Source organism: Bos javanicus, chromosome 10, assembly GCF_032452875.1.
Source record: "Bos javanicus breed banteng chromosome 10, ARS-OSU_banteng_1.0, whole genome shotgun sequence".
Classification (NCBI taxonomy): domain Eukaryota; kingdom Metazoa; phylum Chordata; class Mammalia; order Artiodactyla; family Bovidae; genus Bos; species Bos javanicus.
In genome coordinates this window covers 68538537-68564197 of record NC_083877.1, presented here as the reverse complement: position 1 = coordinate 68564197, position 25661 = coordinate 68538537, and the positions used below count along the sequence as shown (strand labels likewise).

General features: G+C 36.7%; 1 protein-coding gene across 1 annotated transcript in view; it reads right to left on the bottom strand.

Annotated features, from left to right (window-relative positions):
• The window catches only part of TMEM260 (transmembrane protein 260), a 72092-nt gene that overhangs the window by 33602 nt on the left and 12829 nt on the right, over positions 1–25661 (bottom strand). Inside the window, 3 exon segments of the mRNA XM_061428987.1 lie at positions 808–987; positions 4569–4682; positions 5850–6027. Coding sequence (XP_061284971.1) covers positions 808–987; positions 4569–4682; positions 5850–6027 — 472 coding nt within the window.

The window sequence follows — 25661 nt, the reverse complement described above, 5'->3', positions numbered from 1 at the left end:
TAAAACTATATAGTGTTACTACCTTTTATGTATTATTGAGTAACAGATCATTAGTTTTTGCATGGTTTAAAATTTTGTATAAATGGTATTCTTTAACATTGTAGTCATCTGAGATTTGCCTAATTCAAGTAAGACACAAAAAGCACAAATCATGAAAGAAAAATCAGACATAACTGTGTATTTAAAAATAAAAACCCATCTGTATATCCTTGCACTTTTCAGATAACCATTACTCCCAAACGCATTTAGTGTTTTACCCTCAACTATGTCTTAGGGAAAGCAAAGTCTTTTGAAATTCTCTGGAACAGACTGTTTCCTTTGAGTGAGATCATATTTTATGAAGTATTAACATATTTAGGTCTCCCACTAAATACTAACATGAACACTGTTCATCAAATATTTGAAAAAAAAAAAAGAAATGTTTTGGTCAAGGTATATTAAAGTTTTTGAAGTGTTTTTCCTCTAATTGTTTCCAAATATTTTTAATCATAGACCAAGGGCCCAAAATGATACCCGATGATAAAAAGACTGAAAAGCTTCAGCTCCTGGGAGCAGTGTCTTTTGACTGCTTGTTATCTTGAAAAATACATTCAGGATACACAAAAGGATGATGCCAAATTAAGTGAGTCAGTTTTTTTGAACTCATGTGAAAGGCTACATTCCAAGGGGCAAGTCTGCGAGATAAATAACAAAGAAAATTCTACATGCTGTCATGTGTCACTTTTTTTTTTTTTCCATTCATGGTCCAGGCAGAACACTGAAGTTTTGCCAGTTATTTCCTTAAAAGTGTTTGAAATATAAATTTACCAGACTGAATGTTCCGTATTCTTCCCTGAGAAAATGTGTCAAAAATCCTAGCAATGTCGTCTGGTCTCCCCAGGTCCAGCGAGCTTGATTGAGGTAGGATGAGACAGGCAGGTAAATATAGGGCAGCAGGCCAGCAGAGAAGCACAGACTCAACTTCAACAGGGAGCCTGGGGAGAGTTCCTGCATTAGAGCATAGGGAGTCACATGTATCACAGTGTTTATTTTAGTCAGATTCATCCTGGAACTTCAAGAACATATTGAGGAAAACATCAAATATGTTTACTCAGAGCTGATCTCTCAATTTATATCAAGTCACCACAGAAGATGATGTTAAACCTTCTGATTACTGTGGATTACTAGGAAATTGCATCAGCCTGAACTCCTTTGCATGGCAAGTGAAATCTGAGTGAAGCAAATAATATTAGCAAAGACATGATCTTCATGTTTATTGCATCCTCTACATTTAAAACCATGTCATGACATGCAGCATCGTACAGCTGAGACTACCCACTTGGAAGTGATTTCAGTGTTGATTATGGTGTTTGACCATTTTCAAAATTGCCCAAGATATTGTTCTAATACTGATTCACTTCATTATTATCATCAGGAGTAGGCTTTAACTATACACTATATTATGACTGCACATTAATAATATATTCTTTCTACAAGAGTTTTGGCCATTTCATGGAAATCCTTAGTACAAATGAAGCTAGTTTTTAAGTAACATTCAAGTTCATCCAAATGCTATTTTTTTTTCCCTCAATTTACATAGGAAAGAAGGAAATTTGTTGTTGTATGCAACAATCTTGCCTCAAACAGAATATATTTTTCATCTGCAAGTTTCTTCTTTGCTTTTTCTTTTTTGGCCATGTCATTGGCATGTGATTTTAGTTCCCCCACCAAGGAGCAAGCCTTGAAGTAACTGAAGCACAGAGTCTTAACCACTGTACTGCCAGGGAAGTCCTGCTTCTGCATGTTTCTAAGACCAAGGAAAACTCTGCCAAATTTTTACAAAGATTGAGTCCAAAAGAATTCTACAGTTGCTTTAGTAATTGGAAATGTCGCCTCTTACAAATATTGTGAGTGGAAATTGCCAATTTTTTCTCTAGGAAAAAGGGAAATTCATAGGTGACAATGAATATGAGAACCAAGATTTCCGTTCCCCAGAAGTAGAAAAGTAGTTGACTTATACTAGCATTTTCAAATAAGCATTCTTCATTGAAAATGGAGTGTTTTTATTACAGTACTGATATTGTTTGACATTTCTAAAGCGGTAATGAGATTCATACAAAATGATGGGATGAAAAAAATGGAAGAAATAACTAATTGAAGAATATGCCTTTGCTATTCTTAAAAGTAGCTTTAAAGAAAGTAAATGTTTAGATTTTAGCAGTTTCTGCACACTATAAAGTTCAGAATGGCAAGACATAGTTGCTGCTGAATTTTCCTTTTGTGTGGGAAATAGAAAAACAAACACATGAGAACTATTTCAGAGCATGCAGGAGAGTGGCTCTGAGTCCTAGCTGCATGTACACTGGAATCACCTGGGGATCTTTTAAAACTATCAGTCCCAGGGCCTCACACCCAGTCAAATAAATCAGAATTATTCTAGGGTGGTGAGAGCACACAAAGGCATACACACACACAAACACCTATTTACTTTCTTAAATCTTTCCAGATAAGTAAGCAGTTGGGGTTGCAACCAACTAATTTCCTTCTCTGCCTTAGATCACCTGAGCAGTCAGATCCAATTCCCTATCACTTCACTGGTAGATCTTATTTTCTAGACTCTGCTCTTTAAATAATAAAAATAAAAGGTGCTCTGAAGAGTCACACTTTCCCAAATTTCATCATTCATCAGAGGTTGATCTAAGTACAGGGTAAACAGGCTCTCAGATCAGGTTCCTAACTTGTCAGCTCTGGGTCTTGTATGTTTTACATGAGAATATGGCTCTCCCTCCAGACTTAAAACAAAAGATTTGCTTTTTAAGTTCATGCCAGAGAATGTATTTCTCTGATATCTAGATACACCTTCCCTGATATCAGAAGCCTGGCTAAGGGTGACGCCATCAAGATGGCAACATAAGTAATCCCAACTTCAGTCCTTCCCACAAAACACCATCAGCAACTACCTGTAGACAAGATACTGCTGTGAAAATCCCAGACACTGGGGTTGAGGCTGAAGTCCTGGACCACAGAGACGGAGAAGGACTGCACTTGAAGTTTTGAGGGGCACTCTGACTATATCACTCCTCCCCTAGGCCAGCACAGCACTGCATTGGAGGACTCCCCTTGGGGTACACTTTTTCCAGTGGGAAAAGAGCCCCCAGGGTGGAAATCTAGCTCCCCAGGCATTGCAGGATGCTCCCCAGGCATTGCAGGATGCTCCCCAGGCACTGCAGGATGCTCCTTAGGAGACTCATTCAGCTCTCATTTGCAGGGACCACTGCAGCGGTGTGGGGTGGGGGTGGGGTGGGGGCATAGATCTTTGGGGCTCAACCACTGGGGATCAGACAGAGATGGAGAAGGGAAGCAGGGCTTACAGCGACCGGTTTCCAGTCTTGGGAGAACAGATTCCTGTTTGCAGCAGTGCCAGAGCAGAGGTTGATCAGCCAGCAGTTCTGTGCATCTACAGAGCCAAGCCAGTGGCTGATCCTACTCTAAAATAATTTTGATTTAATTGATGTGGGGCATATATTAACATGATGAAAGTCACATATGACAAGGCCACAGCTAACACAATACTCAATGGTGACAGACTGAAAGCTTCTCCTCTAAGATCAGGAATAAGACAAGGTGCCCACTCTCACCTCTCATGTTCAACACAGTACTGGAAGTCCTACTCAGGGTAATTAGGCAAAAAAAAGAAATAAAAGGAATCCAAACTAGAAAGGAAGTGAAATTGTCTCTGTTTGCAAATGACATGATCTTAAATAGGAAATCCTAAAGATTCTATGCTTTTGAAGTGTGGTGTTGGAGAAGACTCTTGAGAGTCCCTTGGACTGCAAGGAGATCCAACCAGTCTATTCTGAAGGAGATCAGCCCTGGGATTTCTTTGGAAGGAATGATGCTAAAGCTGAAACTCCAGTACTTTGGCCACCTCATGTGAAGAGTTGACTCATTGGAAAAGACTCTGATGCTGGGAGGGATTGGGGGCAGGAGGAGAATGGGACGACAGAGGATGAGATGGCTGGATGGCATCACTGACTCGATGGACATTGAGTCTAAGTGAACTCTGGGAGTTAGTGATGGACAGGCAGGCCTGGCGTGCTACAATTCATGGGGTCGCAAAGAGTCGGACACGACTGAGCTACTGAACTGAATTGACTGAAAGATTCTATCAAAAAGCTGTAAAACTTAACAAATTTAGGAAAGTTACAGGATATAAAATTAGTTGTGCTTCTATATACTAACAATGAACTATCTGAAAAAAAAAAAAAAACTATTTCATTTATAATAGCATAGCATCAAATATAATAAATAGCTTAGGAATATATTTAACCGAGGAGGTATTAATGAAATATCTGTATACTGAAAACTATAAGACATTGATGAAAGAAACTGAAGAAGACACATATGAAAAGATATCTCATGTTCATGGATTAAAATAATTAATATTGTTAAAATGTTCCTACTACCCAAAACCATCTATAGATTTTATAATATCCCTATCAAGCCTTGTATGAAACTAATAAATAAATAAACTCCATGTTTTCTGATGCCATAAATGTCATATTGGGCATTTTTACTCAAAAACATACCTTCTCTTTTAAAAGCCGAAAGAGAATCCATGGTATTATGCACAAAACATAGAGTACTATTGTGTGCTGATTACATAAGCTAAGGCCACAGCATAAAGCACCAATTTTAGCTATCTGAAAAATAATAAAAGCAAATAATCCAAGTTAAAAATTCACTGAAAACTAAGAAAGCACAATAGTAAAAAGCTATTCTTTTTATTAAAACTAAACATTTATACAGTAAGCCAGGTTAACATCAAACTTTTAATGCAAACAATCATGCTTTAATACTCACTAATTATCTATCACCATTATTTTATTAATATTTTTCATTCTTATCAAATCACTGCAGTCTGACCTTAAATTACTGTGTTCAAACTAGGTTTTAGGAAGTCCTATATGATGACAAGTTCTTTAGAACATAGTATAGTGAAATCTAGAACTAAAGTTCAGCAATTCTTTGTCTTACATTTTCTTCTATTAAATTAATTAAATATAACACTGTTATTTAGAAACCTGGTTCCCTGCGGGTGGTCTTTTTGCTATTTTTGAACATGTGTTATTTTCATAATCATAAAAGGGTTTATTTTAAACAAAAAATAAACTCTAATATCATCACAGGCTTGTTTATGGAAACCACAGATAAACCTTGATGTTGTTTCTAAATTCTTTAATGACAAAGGCTGCCCATATATTAAGATAATTCAGAACTTTTCAATGTGTAGACGGTAAGCCCTTAGAAGACAGGGTTCCTCCACATTGCAAATTATTTTGATGATAGCAGTGGTCTTAGAAGTCATTATAATCTCTTCAGAACCACTTCATTTTACATCTGATTACTTTCCTTTTAGTGAAAAAAAGTACAAATTATTTGATCTTTTGTGAAACTAGAGAATAAGCCAATGAACCATAATGGTAAATAATTTAAGGTGGTCAACCTAGAGCTTGGCATCTTAAGATCACACACACACACACACACACACACACACACACACACGGCACTGGATTAGCTAACAAGCCTTTCTTTCCCATAAGACTCAAAGGGGATTTTGTAATACCCTCATTCTCCAAAAAACTTTTGAACTCTGGGACAGAAAAAGAATTCTCATGTTTTATAAAGGCTCTCATAGTTTACAGTAAAAAAACAGAGTGTTTTGAGAGTGCTTTTTCTCTCAACATGCCTAGATTACCTGGACAGTAATCAGAATAGATAAACAGTATCTAAACCAAGTTAAAAAGAAACAGAGCATCTGTCTAAAAATTAAAACAAAAAGTGATTTCACTTTGATCAAAATAGGTTACCTTTGATCTTTCTTGTGTAGTTGCTGCCTCCTCAAAATGTACAGTAAGAGCCATAAGCAGGCCCACAAACAGATTGTTTAAGCTAAAAACCTCTGCTGCAATGGACCACTGCCATGTTAGACGAGAAAATGAAAACACCCCCGCAGCAAGGATTCCTCCAGCATATGAGCCAGAAAGCCTGCAAATACAGATAACATGAAATCTTCTTTCCCAACAAAAAGAACTGACTTTATTTTCCTTTTTATAAACTGTAGCAGCAGAAATTATGACAGCCGCCCAGCACTATCCCAACACATTAGATGGTTAATACATTACTTCATGTAATAATTCCTTTCAACAGATTTTAATTACAAAGTCCATACATTAACCTATTAAGAAACAAATGAACAAACCTGCTTGGTATCTTATGAACTGAATGAGGTTTAGTTCTCTGAAGTACTCTTTAGGATTCAAGCCATTTCAGAAAGCCTCAAGAGACAGAAACTGGAGAGATAACAAACCTGTGCCATTTTTCTTGTTATATCTAAGAAGAAAAATGATCATGACTGATTAAGACTGAAAAATTAATAAAATGGCAGTGTACCTGTTTGGTAGAAACAGACTTAAAGACTTAGAGAATGAACTTATGGTTACCAGTGAGGAAGGATGGGGTAAAGGGATAGTTATGGAGTTTGGGATGGACATGTACACACTGCTATATTTAAAATGGATAACCAACAAGGACCTACTGTATAGCACAGGGAACTCTGCTCAATGCTATGTGTCAGCCTGGATGGGAGGGGAGTCGGGGGGAGAATGGATACATGTATGTGTATGGTTGAGTCCCTTACTGCTCACCTGAAACTATCAAAATATCACAACATTGTTAATCAGCTATATCCTAATACAAAATAGAAAGCTTTTAAAAATAAATAAAAGAAAAAAAAGGAATATCTGTTCAGGAACACTCACTCTCACTTCTTGTGGTATGTTTGGGTCTAGGTACTTTCTACATTTATCTCCCAACATATGGCAAAGTATGTCTTGGTCACAATATTTGGTGATTTTAAGATCTTGTAAGCTAAATTCTTAGTTTCTAATGATTTATTCTTTACACAAAGTCAAAGTTAAAAATGATATTTTTTTTTTTTAAAGAGAAGGGTGGGAGTGTGAATTTTAGTAACACAGAAGAATCAAAGCTACACTTGGAAACAAATTCCTCACTCTCAATGCCAACAGAAGTCCACATTTCAAATTAATTGAGGAATCTGGATCTCAATTTAGAGATTTGTTTTGAGACGTCAAATCATAGGTCATTACTTTTTAGCTGCATTGTTTTGCATAAAAATTATGGAGTAATTGTATAGGTTTTAATCAACCTTAGTAGAAAAAAAAGCTAACAAATTTCAACATCACCAAACCTGTTTTTCTCTGAATTTCTCTTTACAATTTTCCTGTTCTCTTTCCCTTATAAAAATCATCAGTTTCCTGTTTCTTGCAGAATACTCCATTCTCCCAGTTTTCCTGATTGAATAACCTAAAGTTATTTCTTCCTTCCAAATTCCTTTCCAGATTCTTTTCCATTTGTATTCCTATTGCCTTAGATTCAAAGTAAGAGTTTCCTAACTTGCCTTACATTTTTCTAATCCTTCTGCAAATATAACATCAGATTAAACTTTCTAAAGCATACTCTTTGTGAATACTCATTATTCCTACAGGATGAATTAGAATCAACCTGGAATCCAGGCTCCCAATAAACTGGACCCCCTAGACACTAATTACCAACATGACCTCCCACCAAGTAGTCAAGCTCCTTAAAATTCCCTAATAAGACTTGCCTATTCCTAGCTCCATACGTTTGCCCGTGCTGTAGCCCTAAACTGAAGGTCCTCCCTGCTCCTTTATTAAAACTCTACTCTTTTCTCAATTTTCTCTTCAATTCCCAGGTTTCTAGCTCACCTCTGCATATCAATGATTTTTACATTGTTTTTTGAAATGTGAACTGGAGCTAAACTTCACTTAATTGGAAGCATCTGGCCCCAAGCACAGAAAGGAAACTTAGCAAATAAAAGAATGAATTAATCTTAAAGTATTAGTAACAATTTAAAGAAACTTCTAAGTTTCAGCTGTCAATATGACTTTGGAAAGTCAGCAAAAGATACAAGATTCCTTCTTTTACTTAAAACATAAATTAGCACCCTTGGAGAAATGGCTGATTCCAGGATTGGAAAAGCTCAAGTAGCAAACGAATTAGAAACATCTTGGGGCACAATGTAAGGAAATGCTCAAATAGAGGCATGACCAAAGAGTATATTAGCCAGCTTACAGGACTCTCATTGGCCAAACTGGGGAAAACTTGAGCATAATTAGAGTAACAGACTGTAACCCAATGAATAAATAAGAATCTATGAATCTAAAAAAAAAACTATGGATCTGTAGTGATATAAAAAGTTGGGTGAGAAGGAAAAGTCCATGGAAAGTCAACTAATAACTATAGAAGAAATTAGAATTAGAAATCCCCACTTGACAACCATCATAATAATAATCAATGGATACCAAAGTAGAGGGTAAAGTTTGGAGTAACAGAAATATGCACACTGTCTAAAGGTATTTCCCTGTAAATAATTACAAAAGAAGAAACTGTCATTACAGTGGCAAACTGGACTGACACAGTCTTAATCACATCATCAAAGTTAACAGCCCAGTAATGGGACAAAAATCATCATATGCTTCTTTATCTATTGCAAAAAAAAAAAAAAAAGAATACAGCATCATTTCTATGGTATTCCTGCCAAAAATGCATTACCTGAATTTAAGCAAGAGGACAGACAAACTCAGACTGAAGGACATTCTACAGAATAACTGACCTGTATGTATCAAGAAGTGTCAAAGTCTTGAGAAAAAACAAAACCATCATGAGGAACTGTCCCAGCTTAGAGACCAAAAGGATGACAATAGAATAAAAGGTATTATCTAGGACTTTCTTCTACTATAGTTCAGTTCAGTTCAGTCGCTCAGTTGTGTCCGACTCTTTGCAACCCCATGAACTGCAGTGCGCCAGGCTTCCCTGTCCATCACCAACTCCTGGAGTTTACTTAAACTCATGTCCATCAAGCCGGTGATGCCATCCAGCCATCCCATCCTCTGCCGTCCCCTTTTCCTCCTGCCCTCAATCCCTCCCAGCATCAGGGTCTTTTCCAATGAATCAACTCTTCGCATGAGGTGGCCAAAGTACTGGAGTTTCAGCTTTAGCATCAGGCCTTCCAATGAACAGCCAGGACTAATCTCCTTCAGAATGGACTGGTTGGATCTCCTTGCAGCCCAAGGGACTCTCAAGAGTCTTCTCCAACACCACAGTTCAAAAGCATCAATTCTTTGGCGCTCAGCCTTCTTCACAGTCCAACTCTCACGTCCATACATGACCACTGGAAAAACCATAGCCTTGACTAGACGGACTTTGTTGGCAAAGTAATATCTCTGCTTTTGAATATGCTATCTAGTTTGGTCATAACTTTCCTTCCAAGGAGTAAGTATCTTTTAATTTCATGGCTGCAATCACCATCTGCAGTGATTTTGGAGCCCAAAAAATTAAAGTCTGACACTGTTTTCACTGTTTCCCCATCTATTTCCCATGAAGTGATGGGACTAGATGCCATGATCTTTGTTTTCTGAATGTTGAGCTTTAAGCCAACTTTTTCACTCTCCTCTTTCACTTTCATCAAGAGGCTTTTGAGTTCCTCTTCACTTTCTGCCATAAGGGTGGTGTCATCTACTATAAGCATGTGGAAAAAATTGGATCAAGTCTGAAGATTAGGTAACAGTGTTGTATCATTGATAATTTGTTTTGAGACCTACACTGTGTATATGTAAGACAATGTTGGTTTAAAGAAACGTATCTTGAAGCATTTAAGGGTAAAAGGACATCATGACTGCAGCTTATTCTTAACTGGTTAAAAAGCAAAATAATACATACATATCCACTGAGTCAAGGATAAAGCAAATGTGGTAAAATATTAATATTTGGGAACCTGAGTAAAGGGCAAACAGTGAGCCATTCGTGCCACTTTTTTATAAATCTGAAATTGCATCAAGATAAAAAGTTTAAAGAAATCAGCAAATTTCCAAGCTAATTTGCTAACATTTGTTGAGTTTCTTGTTAGCCACGTTTCAGGTATTGTTCTATTGCCTTCTTTATATTCATTTAATTTTCACAATAACCCTATGAGTAGATGGTGGTTTGTCTCCATTTCTCAAATGAAGAATTTGAGGCTCAGGGAGGCCAAATAATTTTTCCAAGGCCCTACAGTAGGTAATTAAGTGGCAGAACCAGGATTAAAATTGTTAGTCTAGCTATTTAAAATAATTACATTATCAGTAAGAGATGGCTATTTTAGTTTTAATGTCAAATCATTTATCCCAGACTAATGATATACTTCCCCAGTGGCTCAGATGGTAAAGCGTCTGCCTACAATACAGGAGACCAGGGTATGATCCATGGGTTGGGAAGATCCTCTGGAGAAGGAAATGGCAACCCACTCTAGTACTCTTGCCTGGAAAATCCAATGGACGGAGGAGTGTGGTAGGCTACAGTTCATGGGGTCACAAAGAGTCAGAAACAACTGAGTGATTTCACTTTCACTTTCACTGATATATTGTACATTTAGTTAAATATGCACCTCTGAGTGAAGAACAGAAGTTTTGTCAATTATTAGAATTGTATTTGTCTATGTGTTATCTAAACAGCACACTACCAACCTGAATTGTACACACCTCTGAAGACTGATATTAACCTTTTTTTTTTGAAAGGGCAGTTAAAGTTTAAAACCAGCAAACAGTTAATTAAAGAGAACTGATATGTACAAATCCTCAGGAAGAAAACTCATGACTCACTAATCTACAATGATTTTTAGCACATTATTATGCTCAGGAAGACATCCTAAAGCGTTTGAATTGTTGACATTATTGGAATTATGAACTATGTTAACTGCCTTTTCAAATATTTCATATGGTTTTAGAAATTGAAGACAGTATAAGTAAAATTATCAGTGGTAAAATTTATCCAGTCACCTTATACTATTACAGATACTTATGTACATTAGCATTTTATTGAAGACTAATCCTACATCAGCAGTGTCTAAAATCTGAATTTTTCTCACCTCACTTCTGTCCCATATCACCCCCCCTGCCAAGGACAAGATTGTTTCACAATGAATAATCCATATACTCTTTCACCTGATTTTTCTGGGTATCAGAGAAATAATTTGTGAGACTGCTGAGTAAGATTATAGAAAAGAAGGTAACTGATTATAAAGCCAGTAAAGAAAATCAAACCTATAATCTTGATCTTTTTAGCATCTCAAAAGAGCTTGCTTAGAAATCAACTCAGTCTATAGACTGAAGACAAGAGTAGTGGACCTTCTCTTTTCTTTTGCTACTCATCATCTAAAATCCTTTCATATGCTTGAGTGATACAAGCTTATGAGGCACAGCCCCTCTTATTACACACATTGAAATATAGGATATTTTTCTAGTCTTCATTGCAGCTAGAGCATGGGTATATGACCTGGGCTCTGCCTGTCAGAATCACCTGCTCCATTCTTTGAACTGGAAATTCATGAGGCCAAAGAGCAGGTATGGAGACAGAATCAGACATGGTGGGTGGGACTTGTGCATCATTTTCACAGACAATAATGGCAGCACCTTCAGGGCTAGTGCTCAGAACCCAGGTCAGGGTCGGTGATGTGAGCTGGGGTGCCTGGGGCCCAGGGATGGCAGCCACGGTGGTTTCACCAGCACACACATGCCTGGGACTCTGAATATTTTGGGATCAGAGCCTACTAATCCAGCCTTCCAAGAAATTCTGCAAGCTTTCCAACTTCCTTTTTTTTTTAATTCTAGATTTGAATATTTCCTCTTTTAAAAAGCTTTCAGTTCAGTTCAGTTCAATCGGTCAGTCATGTCCAACTCTTTGCGACTCCACAGATTGCAGCATGGCAGGCCTCCCTGTCCATCACCAACTCTCGGACATTACTCAAACTCATGTCCATTGAGTTGGTGATGCCATCCAATCATCTTATCCTCTGTTGTCCCCTTCTCCTCCTGCCTTCAATCTTTCCCAGCATTAGGGTCTTTTCAAATGAATCATTTCTTCACATCAGGTGGCCAAAGTATTGGAGTTTCAGCTTCAACATCAGTCCTTCCAATGAATATTCAGGATTGATTTCCTTTAGGATGGACTGGTTGGATCTCCTTGCTGTCCAAGGGACTCTCAAGAGTCTTCTCCAACACCACAGTTCAAAAGCATCAATTCTTCGGCGCTCAGCTTTCTTCACAGTCCAACTCTGACATCCATACATGACCACTGGAAAAAAAACACAGCTTTGACTAGATGGACCTTTGTTGGCAAAGTAATATCTCTGCTTTTTAATATGCTGTCTAGGTTGGTCAAAACTTTTCTTCCAAGGAGTAAGCATCTTTTAATTTCATGGCTGCAGTTACCATCTGCAGGGATTTTGGAGCCCCCCAAAATAAAGTCTGACACTGTTTCCACTGCTTCCCCATATATTTGCCAAGAAGTGAAGGGACCAGATGCCATCATCTTAGTTTTCTGAATGTTGAGCTTTAAGCCAACTTTTTCACTCTCCTCTTTCACCTTCATCAAGAGGCTCTTTAGTTTTTCTTCACTTTCTGACATAAGGGTGGTATCATCTGCAGACCTGAGGTTATTGATATTTCTCCTGGCATTCTTGATTCCAGCTTGTGCTTCATCCAGCCCAGTTTTTCATGATGTACTCTGCATATAAGTTAAATAAGCACAGTGGCAATATACAGCCTTAACGTACTCCTTTCCCTATTTGGAACCAGTCTGTTGTTCCATGTACAGTTCTAACTGTTGCTTCCTGACCTGCATATAGATTTCTCAAAAGGCAGGTCAGGTGGTCTGGTATTCCCATCTCTTTCAGAATTTTCCAGTTTGTCGTGATCCACACAGTCAAAGGCTTTGGCATAGTCAATAAAGCAGATGTTTTTCTGGAACTCTCTTGCTTTTTCTATGATCCAATGGATGTTGGCAATTTGATCTCTGGTTTCTCTGCCTTTCCTAAATCCAGCTTGAACATCTGGAAGTTCACAGTTCACATACTATTGAAGCCTGGCTTGGAGAATTTTGAGCATTACTTTGTTAGCGTGTGAGATGAGTGGAATCGTGTGGTTGAGCATTCCTTGGCATTGGCTTTCTTTGGGATTGGAATGAAAACCGACCTTTTCTAGTCCCGTGACCTAGTCCTGCTGAGTTTTCTAAATTTGCTGGCATATTGAGTGCAGCACTTTCACAGCATCATCTTTTAGGATTCGAAATAGCTCAACTGGAATTCCATCATTTCCACTAGCTTTGTTCATAGTGATGCTTCCTAAGGCTGTTGACTTCACATTCCAGGATGTCTGGCTCTAAGTGAGTGATCATATCATTGTGATTATGTGGGTCATTCTTTTTTGTACAGTTCTTCTGTGTATTCTTGCCACCTCTTCTTAATATCTTCTGCTTCTGTTAGGTCCATACCATTTCTGTCCTTTACTGAGCCTATCTTTTCATGAAATGTTCCCTCAGTATCTCTAATTTTCTTGAAGAGCTCTCTAGTCTTTCCCATTCTATTGTTTTCCTAGATTTCTTTGCACTGATCACTGAGGAAGGCTTTCTTATCTTTCCTGGGTATTCTTTGGAACTCTGCATTCAAATGGGTATATCTTTCCTTTTATCCTTTGCCTTTTGCTTCTCTTCTTTTCTCAGTTATTTGTAAGGCTTCCTCAGACAACCATTTTTCTTTTTGCATTTCTTTTTCTTGGGGGATGGTCCCTGCCTCCTGTACAATGTCATGAACCTCCATCCATAGTTCTTCATGCACTCCATCAGATCTAATCTCTTGAATCTATTTCTCACTTCTACTGTATAATCATAAGGGATTTGATTATAGGTCATACCTGAATGGTCTAGTGGTTTTCCCTACTTTCTTGAATTTAAAAGCAAAAAGCTTTATTGAGATATAATTCATATACTGTATAATTCATTTATTTAAAATGTACAATTAAAGATTTTCAGTATATTTACAGATATATGCAACTAACATTATAGTCAATTTTATAACATTTTCATCACCTCAAAAAGAAACTCTGTCTCCTTTAACTCTCTCTCCAATCTCACTGCCAGGCTTAAGTAACCACTAATATTCCTTCTGTCTGTGAACTTCCCTCTTCTGGGTTTTCATATAAGTAGAATCGTATAATATGTGGACTTTTGTGTCTGACTTCTTTCACTTAACATGATGTGTTCAAGGTTCATCCAACTTGTAATGTGTATCAGTATTTCACTTCTTTGTACAGCTGTATTAATATTCCACTACATAGCTATTCCACATTTTGCTTATTCATTCTTCCACTGATGGACATCTAGATTGTTTCCATCTTTTGCCTGCTACGAATACTGCTTCTGTAAATATGTGTGTACAAGTTTTTGTGTGGACATGTTTTCACTTCTCTAGGGTATACACCTAGCAGTGGAATTGCTGGATCCTAAAACAACCAATTTAATCATTTGAAACTGCTAGACTGTTTTCCAAAGTGGCTACACAATTTTATGATCCCACAAGCATTGGATGAGGGTTCTGATTTTTCCACAACCCAGTAAACACTTGTTATCTGACTTTTTGATTCTAGTCATCCCATTCGGTGTGAAAGGGTATCTCACTGAGATTTTGATTTGCATTTCCTTAATGGCTAACAATGGTGAGCACCTTTGCAATTGCTCATTGGTCATTTCTACATCTTCCTTGGAGAAATGTCTTTTCAAATATTTTGCCCATTTAAAAAATTGCTGTATCTTTCTTATTACTGAGTTGTAGCATTCTTCCCAACTTCCATTCAATATGCTTCTTTTCTGCTAAACACAGCCAATCGCTTGCCACTGAGAATTCTGACTAAAACTATCTGCCTTCCTTCTTTATTATTTCTATTGTCTTCAAGAAAAAGTGTGTGAGGAAATTCTGAAAATAAATGCTGCAGTTGTCAAAGCTTTGTGGAACATAGAAAAGAAGGCAGTATGCCTAAGGGCAAAAAGTTATGCATGCATCCATATAGAGAATATAAAACATTTTGGAGGCCTCATTTTATTAATACTATCTCTAATTTCCATAAAATAATGTATATAGGCTATACTTTGAGAGTCTCTTTGCTTCCAACAGTCTTTTATATATCAAACTGTACATGTTCCTTCAAATGCACAGGTTTGAACATACTGCCTTTAAAAGCTTGTTCCGTGCTAAAACTCAGAATCAATCAACATTTACTAACCATGTAACATGTACAGTCTAGTGGGTTAAGAAAAGTAAAGATAATTTGAATCGTCTGCTCTGAGAAAACTCTGCAAGCTAGGGAGGGCTACAAAACAAGGACTTGTAAATAGCAAATAAAGTGTAATAAGCACTCAGCTGAGGCTGAAGACTGTAGAAGCTGTGGATGTGGGGTGGCAGCCTTGGTCCACATGGCTGTGGCAAGGTCTGTAGCAGCCTGACCTGGGCTGGGGAAGGTTATAAGGAACCAGGGTGAGTTTTACTAGGTAGGTAGGGCAGAAGGACCAGAGGAAAAGGTGTTAAAGCAATGAACTACGGGGTCTACACTGAATGGAGAAGGAAGCAGAGCCAGCAGGGGGCTGATGGAGGAGATCAAAAGGATGACCAAAGGGATCTAGGTCTCAGTTCAATGGAAGACAAGTGTAGGGGCACCAAGAAATTGAGCGAACTGAATGCTCAAATCAGGCAGAGAGTGGGAAGAGAGATGGAGGAGTTTAATAAAGCTGTTCTCAAAATCATAAGATACCCTTTAAAATTAAGCATTTGTCTCAAAAGACAAGCAGTACATGGTATATTAGTAAGTCTGCAGGGTGAGTGCAATGTAGGAAGAGAGGTGTGTGGTCTAGTGCCAGAATGTCACTAGCAGGCAAGCAAGCAGATGTGGCGTCCCACATCAGCCCACAGCAAGCTGAGTCTGTGACTGGCTGACAGGTCAAAGGATAATGTCAGCAATGGTGAGGATGAAGAGCTTCTGAAGACTTCAGAGACAGTCTCCAGTTCATTCACTGACTCTGCAGGTCGGCAGTCTTGTTACATTATTCACGGTATATGACAATATCTGTGCATGCTTTGTTTCCCCTTATTGAGATGGAAATAAAATGACTTGCAGGCAAGCTGATGTCGAGAACACTTTCCTGAAGGCAATTTTCAGGGTCACAGTGAGGCTCAGGATTGGCCTCACGTTGTCCCCATCTGCAGCCTCCATCCTCTGTTCTCACCCTAGTTCTCTACTGGAATTGTTCTCACTGGGGTCTCCAGCGACTGTCTAACCACCAAACAGGGCAGGCTCAAGGAACCTCTCTGCTGTGTTGATCACTGCCCCAGCCACACTCTACCAAGTTGACCATCTGGACTTCATATCCTCTGGTTTTCCTTTTATGGCTCTGTGTCTTCCTTTTATGTTTTCTCCAAATGAGTTTTCTCTTCTTGCATTTAACACCTTTCAAGCCAGTGTTTCTCAAAGATTTCATTCTCAGCAAATTGTTCTCACTCTACTTTGCCTGGGTGACTTTATTCACTATCTTGACTTCACCTGCCAGCGACAAACTAAAAACAAATCTGTCTCCAGCACCACCTCTCCCTTAGTTTTGAAATTAATCTCATCTCCAACTTACTGTTGTACCCTCACCACAAAGCCACCCCAACTCTGGATGTCCCACAGAACCTCAGGGTCAGTACGTGCAAAGTTCATTTCTCATCCTCTTGCCTGAAATAATTTCTTGTGTTCCCTTAGTGAATTTCATTATCTTCCTTGTTTAGTTATCTAAATTAAGAGCCCTAGGAGTCATCATCAGAGCTCCTCTCCCTTTCCAAAATCCTGCCAATTAGACTTCATCAACATTTTATAAAATCATATTCTTCTCTCTACCCATACTCACTTCCCTAGGTCAGCTCATCTGACTCATCACCTCAGGCTCACACAATGTTGTAGGTTTATGTGCTGCCTGCTTCCAGCCCTGGGCCCACCACTGCCACCAGAGAGAGGGATCTAAGGCACACCTGAAGTTGTGCTTTTCTGTTTCAAACCCTTCAAGGGTTCCTCTTTGACTATAGAACATATTATAAGCGTCCCATGACAACAGACACAGATTTTCATGATCTGGTCTCAGCCCACCTGTAGCTTCATTTTCAACACAACCTATTTTGAACTGTGTTCCAGCAACACTGAATGACTTCTCCCTGTGCTTACAGGCTGTTTCTCTTCCACCTCAGAGTTTCTTAGCACAGAAGATTCTCTGTATCTGGATCACGGCTTTGCCTTCACTTGGCCACTCCCACTGATTGATAGTTTACAACTCAGCACAGGCTTCACCTTTTCAAGAAGTTTTCAGAAGTACTTTCGCAAAGACTAGGGCAACCGCCCCTTCTCCAGACTCTCATTAAATTAAATTTATTAATAATCTTTTATTATTATTGATTATTAATTAAATGTATTAATAAATCGGAATACGGAGATTTTCTGTATTTCTTAGTAAAAACAATCTTGAGGAATAAAATATTTTAACTGTAACTTAATCAAAACATAGTTAAGAAACCAGATGTGAGGAACTTAAAACTCTAAATAAAGTATTAACAAAGCCAATAGAATTTTTTGGACTACTGATACCTGTGATGTAGCTAGACAGCTGTGTCAGTACATTAGCACATTTAAAAGTTAAAAGAATATCCCATTTTACAAATATTTAGATGATCTCCTGGAGGTGAAAATGGCAACCCACTCCAGTGTTCTTGCCTGGAGAATCCCATGGACAGAGGAGCCTGGAGGGCTACAGTCCATGGGGTTGCACAGAGTCAGACATGACCGAGTGACTGAACACACACACACAGAACAAAGCTATGCAACTTTTGGAAACTAAATGTTTATATAATATATTATATAAACATTTATATATATATATAATTTCAGACATACTTTACCTTCACTTTTTATTGTTGTTGTTCTTTATTCATATTGCATTTCACACTGATGTGTAAAGGGAGTTCCTTGTATTTTCTCAAATCTTTGTAAATCTCAAACAAAATACCTCAAAGTTTCCACTTTTTATGTCTTTTTGAGCCAAATATCAATAAATCTTTCATATCAATAAGCCACTGTGAATTCTGGATAAAGACATTAAATGTGCAAAAGACTTATCTAAGTGATGCTGCAAAAATCACATTAACAAATATGTCTGAAGGTGAATCTGGTCTTAGACTTGTTAAATAAGATGACTTAGCAAGCACTTTTATTGTCTGTTTATCAATTTTTTTTTAAGGCATGAATTCTATGAATCTGCTGACTTCTGAAAACCTCCAATTAATCTATTATCTGTTTTGATTGCTAGGGTCTTTGTTATTTTATGAGTTTGACCAATAATATTCCCAATGTGGGTTATTGAACAAATTAGTTGTAATTTGCTCTTTTGGGCAATAATTCTAACTAGAACACACACTCTACAATTTTTTTCCCCTGAAAAGGGTACAACATACCTTTGCAATTTTGGGGCAGAATTAGATTATATAAGCATAGTGAAACACTATGCATGAATGCTGGTAAATGAACTGTAGTTCAAATTTCTGGCTAAGCAATATTTCTTTTAAAAATATAGTGAAGGAATGTTTAATCTGACCTTGTTTTTTAAACATGAGTTTTAAGTGAAAATGTTGTTCTGAACCCACAAAACAAGCTGTTTGGTATCATCCATAAAGTCAAATAAATAGATGGAGAGTAAATATAAATAACTCTCAAATAAGACAAAACAACTGTCTTCTACCTATAGATTAAACCTAACTCTTTTTTCAAAGAAAAATGACATAATCAAAAAACACCAAGGTGTTTTCACTTGGCAATCAAGGAGGCCTACTTTTAATTTTCATTTCATTCTTTTAAATAAATATGCTTGTACACCCATGGTGGATTCATGTCAATGTATGGAAAAACCAATACAATATTGTACAGTAATTACCCTCCAATTAAAATAAATAAATTTATATTAAAAAATAAATATGCTTAAGTAGTTATTTTTTATAAAGCAACTGAAGAACAGATATATTTATTTACATTTAATGTGCTAAAAGTGATATCTTAAAATTAGCTCATTTAAATTTAAAAGACAAACAGTTTTCTACTGAAATTGATGAACCTGCTACTAATAGGAAATTGGAGGAAAAAAAGAAATTCAAATGAAGTTGTGAATAAAATGAGAACTGTTTTCAGCACAACTCACTAATAAATTGCAAAATAATCTAAAATATTTTCCACTTTAATTATGATAAATTTTATATATATATGAGAAAAATGTTTTCTATTCTCAATCTAGAGGCTCACAGAGCCTCACAGAAGGATATCAAGGGAGCTATTTCTTCAAGTAAAATACATATTTTACAATCTAACATGACTTATAGAAAGATAACATCTTATGAGGCCATATAAAGAACACACACTTTAAACATTTCTATGAAATTTCAGTAAGACAGCCATTGTATTTTAAAAGATGTCAACAATCAAAATCAAGTTTTTACACTATTAGAGAAGCATGCTTAATTTTCAAGGTCTCAGACTAACAGAATAAGGTAATAATACAGATGATTCAAAATAACAAATAATCTAAAAGTTACTGAAGTTTGTTTTGTATAAATAAATCCATATTACATATATGTGACACATAAAATGTACTTTGCAGTATTTTTGCAATAAATAAATTTTCCTTATTGCCTTTTACTTGGGCTAAGGCTAAAACCATGGAGTTCACATTCCAGGCGATCACAGTGGTCAGTCACTGAGGAAAGATATACCAGGAGTATGACAGATAGGATAAGAAGGGTTCCCAAGTATTTAAAATTTCACCCAGAGAATGGAAAAATTCTCTTCTAGGCTGCGGAATATGTGATGCTTCTCAGAGAATCCTAACAAATGTGAGGCTCAGAATTCTATGAGACCTAGACAAGAAAGGTACTGATTGTGCAATAGTTTTCTCACTGATGGAATGCTATTCATCTGTTGACACAATGGATAAATTGAGGGGGAGGGGGTTACAATTCACACCATTGACACAGGTTTGCTATTGATGATAAGGTGTATTTTTCTTTCTGCTACACAGTATTTGATTTTCATGTGTAGTCACATGTTTGTCTAACCCGTAATCAAAAGACAAATAACAGAAAACTGAAATTCTTTCAGAACATACATTTGACGTGCTTCATAAAATTCATGAATGTATTTGTCTTCAGTGTGCAAAGAACCCAACCTGGAGGGTACACTATGCTCCTTGAACATTTAAAACTCCTACTTGAAGTAAGTACAATAGAATCAAGTAGGAAGGCCACAATGCATCTGAGCATTCTTGTTAAAAAAATTATTTTTAGTGTCAACTCATATTGATGACTTAAAATGCATCAGATTACGGGGAAGAGATACAGTAAAGCAGGATACAATTAGTGGCAAATCTACTGCTCCCATCCTCCCAAGTTCTTATCTTTCTGAGTCTTGTTCATGGAGAATATACAAATGTTACCTCTGGCTCTCATTCGCAAAATCATCACCCATAGATTTCTCTCTTCAATGTACCTGGAGATGTCAAACTGGGAAACTAAGCTATTGACAGCAAAGATTTTCAGTTTCAGCTGAACTTCTCTCATTCAGTGGCAGTTCACTCAACACTCTTTCAACAAGTATGTACTGACTATCTAATATGTGCCAGGTGCTCTATGGGCAAATTATGCACACATGTGCTAAGTCAGTTCAGTCATGTCTGACTCTTTTCCACCCTATGGACTGTAGCCTGCCAGGTTCCCCTGGCTTTGGGATTCTCCAGACAAGAATACTGGAGTGGGTTGCCACACCCTCCTCCAGGGGAATCTTCCCAATCCAGGAATAGAACCCACATCTTTTATATCTCCTGGCAGGTGGGTTTTTTACCCTTAACACCATCTGGGAAGCTGGGGCAAATTATAGTCAGTGGGTATTTGGAGAGCAGTAGAATCTAAATGTTTTTCTTGTCATTTTCAAGTTTAGACCTAATGAATATCAATCAATAATTTAGGGCCTGGTATATTAAAGTTCTATCTCTAAAGCCACCACCACCATAAGTAAAAAAATGTAAAACATTTGCATCTTTAATAAATTTGCAAATAAGCCCATTTTCCCGTATTTTATAAAAATTTACTTTCACTCCAGGTGAAATCCTACCAAGGTTTATTCTATTCCATGAGACTCTATCAATAGGAAAAAGATTGTTCTACCCCGAATTTTCAGCTACATAAATATCAACTACCAGTACGCTGAAAGGAAAAGTACAAAGTATTAGTCTTGATTTTAAAACCACCAAATAAAGTTGGGAAGAAAATGGGAAAGCTTTCATAAAGGAAAAGGGCACAAGTGAAACAGAGGGAACAAGATTATGAATAGTTCTCATAAATAAAATACAATCATGCAATTTCCATTAGAATTAAAATTTGTAAACTAATAAATGATGAAGCTATTGGAGGCTTAGAACAACTCATCTCATCAATTTATACCCAAATACCTAAAAGAAAAACAACTGAACTGAGCCTGATAGGAATCACCATCATTTACTTTACATTTGACCAAGTGTCCATAGTATGCCAAATAACTTGCACTATGCAAGGCAATATCCTCTTAAGGTACAACCTAGCTTAAAATAACTCCCAAACTACAGGTTTTCATCAATTTTGCTTGAAATGTTTAAAACCATGCAAGGCCTCAGGATGAGCTTATTACTCAATCTGGATAGTATATTTTGTATTTGGTAGCAAAACTGAAATTGGTTAAGGTATAGTTCAGAATTATTATTCTCAAAGTCCTTTTTAACTGAAAACTTAGAATTTTTAAAATGTTAAGATTCTAAAGGTAAGTGAAGTAAACTTAAAAGATCCAAATAACTAAGATCAACAGAATGGGGATATTCAACTATTTTCACTAAAAACACTAACCAACTTACTAAACAAAGTTGTCTTATTATGCAACGTTATAAAGTATATAGTAATATTTCAATTTGTTGAGTGTTTTCTACTTTTTATGGCTTTGAAAAGCAGGAAATCTATGAGTTATGATTTATCATTTTATTTGCAACTTTAAGAAATGTATACATTTATTATTATAGCCATAATGACAGATGACTAGTTCCAGTGGCAAAAATCTCGGCAGGAAACAGATTTAGCAATTTAAATGTTTTATAAGTTTTTGTAATTGGGGAAACTTTTCATAATCTGACATTTGTTAAAACCACTTATTAGAAATTATGCAGCACAGTAGCTGTGGAAATATGAGCTAGCTTCACAATTATAAAGTCAGCCTATGTAGCCCTTTTCTATTGTATATAGTGGCATAAACCCCACGGCGGCCTATCAGCTAACTGGCAGGCAGGGGGCTGCTCTATTCAAAGTGAGAGATACAAGCTGCAGGGCAAAAACCTGGCAGCTCCCATCTGACCCCACAATCCCCTACTGGTGACAGCTCCAAGCTCCATGGCAAATTAGGCCTTCTCATATTACAATTGGAGAAGACAGATTCCATTAGCAGTATCTGAAATTGAGTGGAGAGCTGCACTGTTATCAGACTTGACTCATAAGCACTGCTATTAATCAGAGCTATGATAGCATTTATATATTTCAAGCTATCTGCTGCCGCTGTGATATTCTGCTACAAAGGGTTGATGGGACTTAGGAAAGTGAACAATAGAGCTTTCTGGGAAAAGCAGAGTAAATCAAGAAAGTCTATGACTTCCGCACATTCTGAAGGGATTGTGGTTTACATAAATTTTCTCCCAATTGGAGATTGAGCTCTTCCTCATCTTACACATGGGATTTAGTTGTCACTCAATGGTAACAGCTGTGAAAAGGTGAAGCGGCCCACCGCTCAGAATATTGCCTTTGCTTTTAAAGCAATTAACCCATGAACAGGAGGATACCTGGTGATATCAAAGGGATTAGGCCAGGCAGTGCATTATTAACATTTCCTTGAACTAATTCTAACTCTGACTAGCTGTCAGAAAAGACTGTACAGTCTTAAAAAAGAGTTTTTGCCCTGCTTTTTTCCTTCAAAATGAAGTGCTGCTATTTGAGCCTAATATGGCCTTCTACTTATAAGAAAATGCAAATGAACCGAGCTCTTAATATGCTTAGCCAGTCTGAGTCAATGCAATTTTAATACAAGTATGAGAGAAATATATGATCAATTAACCAGGGATCAAGACAGATATTCTCCTGAAAGGAAATTAATGCTCCAGTACTTTCCATTCTTCTTCAAGTACAAAAACTTGGCGACTATTTGTTACTTATGCATAGTTACCTCTGAAATTAGGAAGAGCTTCACATTATTCTCTATGGCAATAATCTAAAATACTCTTTGAGCTGGAAAATCCAAATGTCTCTTAAGCAGGAGATTCTACATACTCTAAGGTATGGCATTTTAATTTTCAATTCTTTATTGAATGGAATCTTAGCTGAAACCCTAAGAATAGCAGACACAGTGCTCAGAATCAAGTGTTCCTATTCCAAAAGTTTAATCAAATTAATTTTTAGTAGTGGCAGAATGTTTAGAAATGTTTACATAACTTATAAAAAATAAAATATTGCACAAACAAAATACTGGCACAAAACAATCTACCAGGAGATATTTAAATATCACTGAAATTTGCTGTAAGTTCTTTGTAGTAAGCAGGCAGAGTTTCAAGATACCTTTAATTATAATTAATCTTCACATATTCTAGGGAACCTGCTTGATATTAAGAGATCTGATTTCTTACTGTAAAACCTTAATGGAGTTATAAAGTTTTTTAATGCAAGCTTCCTGAAACAGTGCCTTTTAGAAAAAGAAAAAAATTTATTAAAAAAAATTTTATTTAAGAGTAACTTTGCCTTTCTCTAAAATAAGCACTGAATTTGATTATAAAAACTAAAAAAATTTTACTTTCAATTCAAATGAGTGCACAACAAATGTTGCTGAATGAGTTCTGCTACAGTTCCATTTGGCCCATACTAGTTTGAAAAGGATATGCTGACTCTCAAGCCTGTTGAGAACATATTCCCTGCCCTGGAACTTATCAAAAAAATAGGACACTAGAGATGCTTTCATCTGAGATCATAAGCAATTTAAAGCTTCCCTCAAGTAAAGGATTGTTATATGATACTATCAACAGAGTCCATTCTCTGCCAGTGATACCAGAACATATACAATGGAAGCATGTTAATGACAGTGAGTTCAGTACTCCTTCCTTACTAAGTACATGTCGATAGGATCTAGTTTGAGGTTTTTAGAAAATAAGTTTGAAATTCATGTACTAAGCAAAGCTAAACAATGTTCGTATTAGTGATTTATAGGACCTATAACTTTTACGTTTTTGTATTAATAGGATTTGCAAATTTCAAATATGACACTTTTAAATACCCTTCTGTCAAACTAAAAAATCATTTACTTCATTGGCCTTCAAAGGAAAAAAAAAAAATCCCAGTTCCTCTAAATCACTTAACTGTAGTACAGAGTCTTAAATGCACAGATGTACACATTAATAAAATGAATACTATTTCCTATAAATGAAATGTATTAGATTAAACTCCTTTAACATAATCATGCTTTAAAATATCCCCTTAGGGGACAATACATAAATAAATACATGCAGAAATAACTGCCCCAATCTTACTATTCTTAATTCAGTAAAGTACAGTGACACATACAGCTTTCAATGTACTGTTTTACTCATATCCTTTCTACCTCAGCAAATATAAAAGAATTCTTGCCAACCATTAGGAAAGATTGACAAAAAATGCAGTGTTAATGACATCTTATAGGCTTTTAAAAGCAAAAGAAAGATGAAAGAAAAGCAAAAATTACATAGTAATTGGCAACAACGAAGTAACTGGTCTTTCAATCCAAGTCATGTTTACTGAAAAAAATGGAGCTTTTTACATCAACATATTTATACAGAAATTTGCTTTTGAAATACAATCTTTGTTTAAAAGGTACAGAAGGTCTTTATGTCCACCCCAAGAGCTAAATATAGTGAATGCTCTGTGAACAATTACCTGAAAAAAACCTAAACCTGTTAAAAGAATTAATTTCCTGCACACCAGTCAGCACTAATCCTACATGTACAGTAATGTTCTCTTAAGTGATGGGGGAAAGAAAGAATACAACTGTCTCCAGGATCAAAACCCCTCAATATTCAACAAGAAAATGGAATGATGACTTGGTCGGTAGATAAATAAAGTAGTGAAATGTCTTCTGAATGAGTTCTGATGAAGGAGTCAACCTGTGAAGGAATACATTTACTGTACGCTAGGACTGGAAAAAAGCCGTCACTGTAATGGCTGCACAAAAACCGCGTCCTGCTGTTGGGTTTATATTCACAGAAGGAAGGTTTTAAAGGTTAAGTTCAGGTCATTTGACAAATGAAATTGTAACAAGCCAGCTGACATTGTATAATGTCTTCTTCCACTCGATCAATAGGCTACTGTTAGTCCTATTACCATAGAGATGGCTTGCTCTTTCCCGAAGGGCGGCCATTGTTTGACAAAACAGATTTGCCACTTGAACTATGTTGTTCCCAAAGGACGTGTACCTTGTCAATTATCTGTATTCAAAATAATGAAGTATTTTCATATTAAAATTACATGAGAGATAATATTGTTAGGACACATCTCAGAAGAAAGTAACTTTTCCAAAGTACTAGATTACTAAAACTAAGCAAATATCCAGTCTATTAAGAGTTTTTGT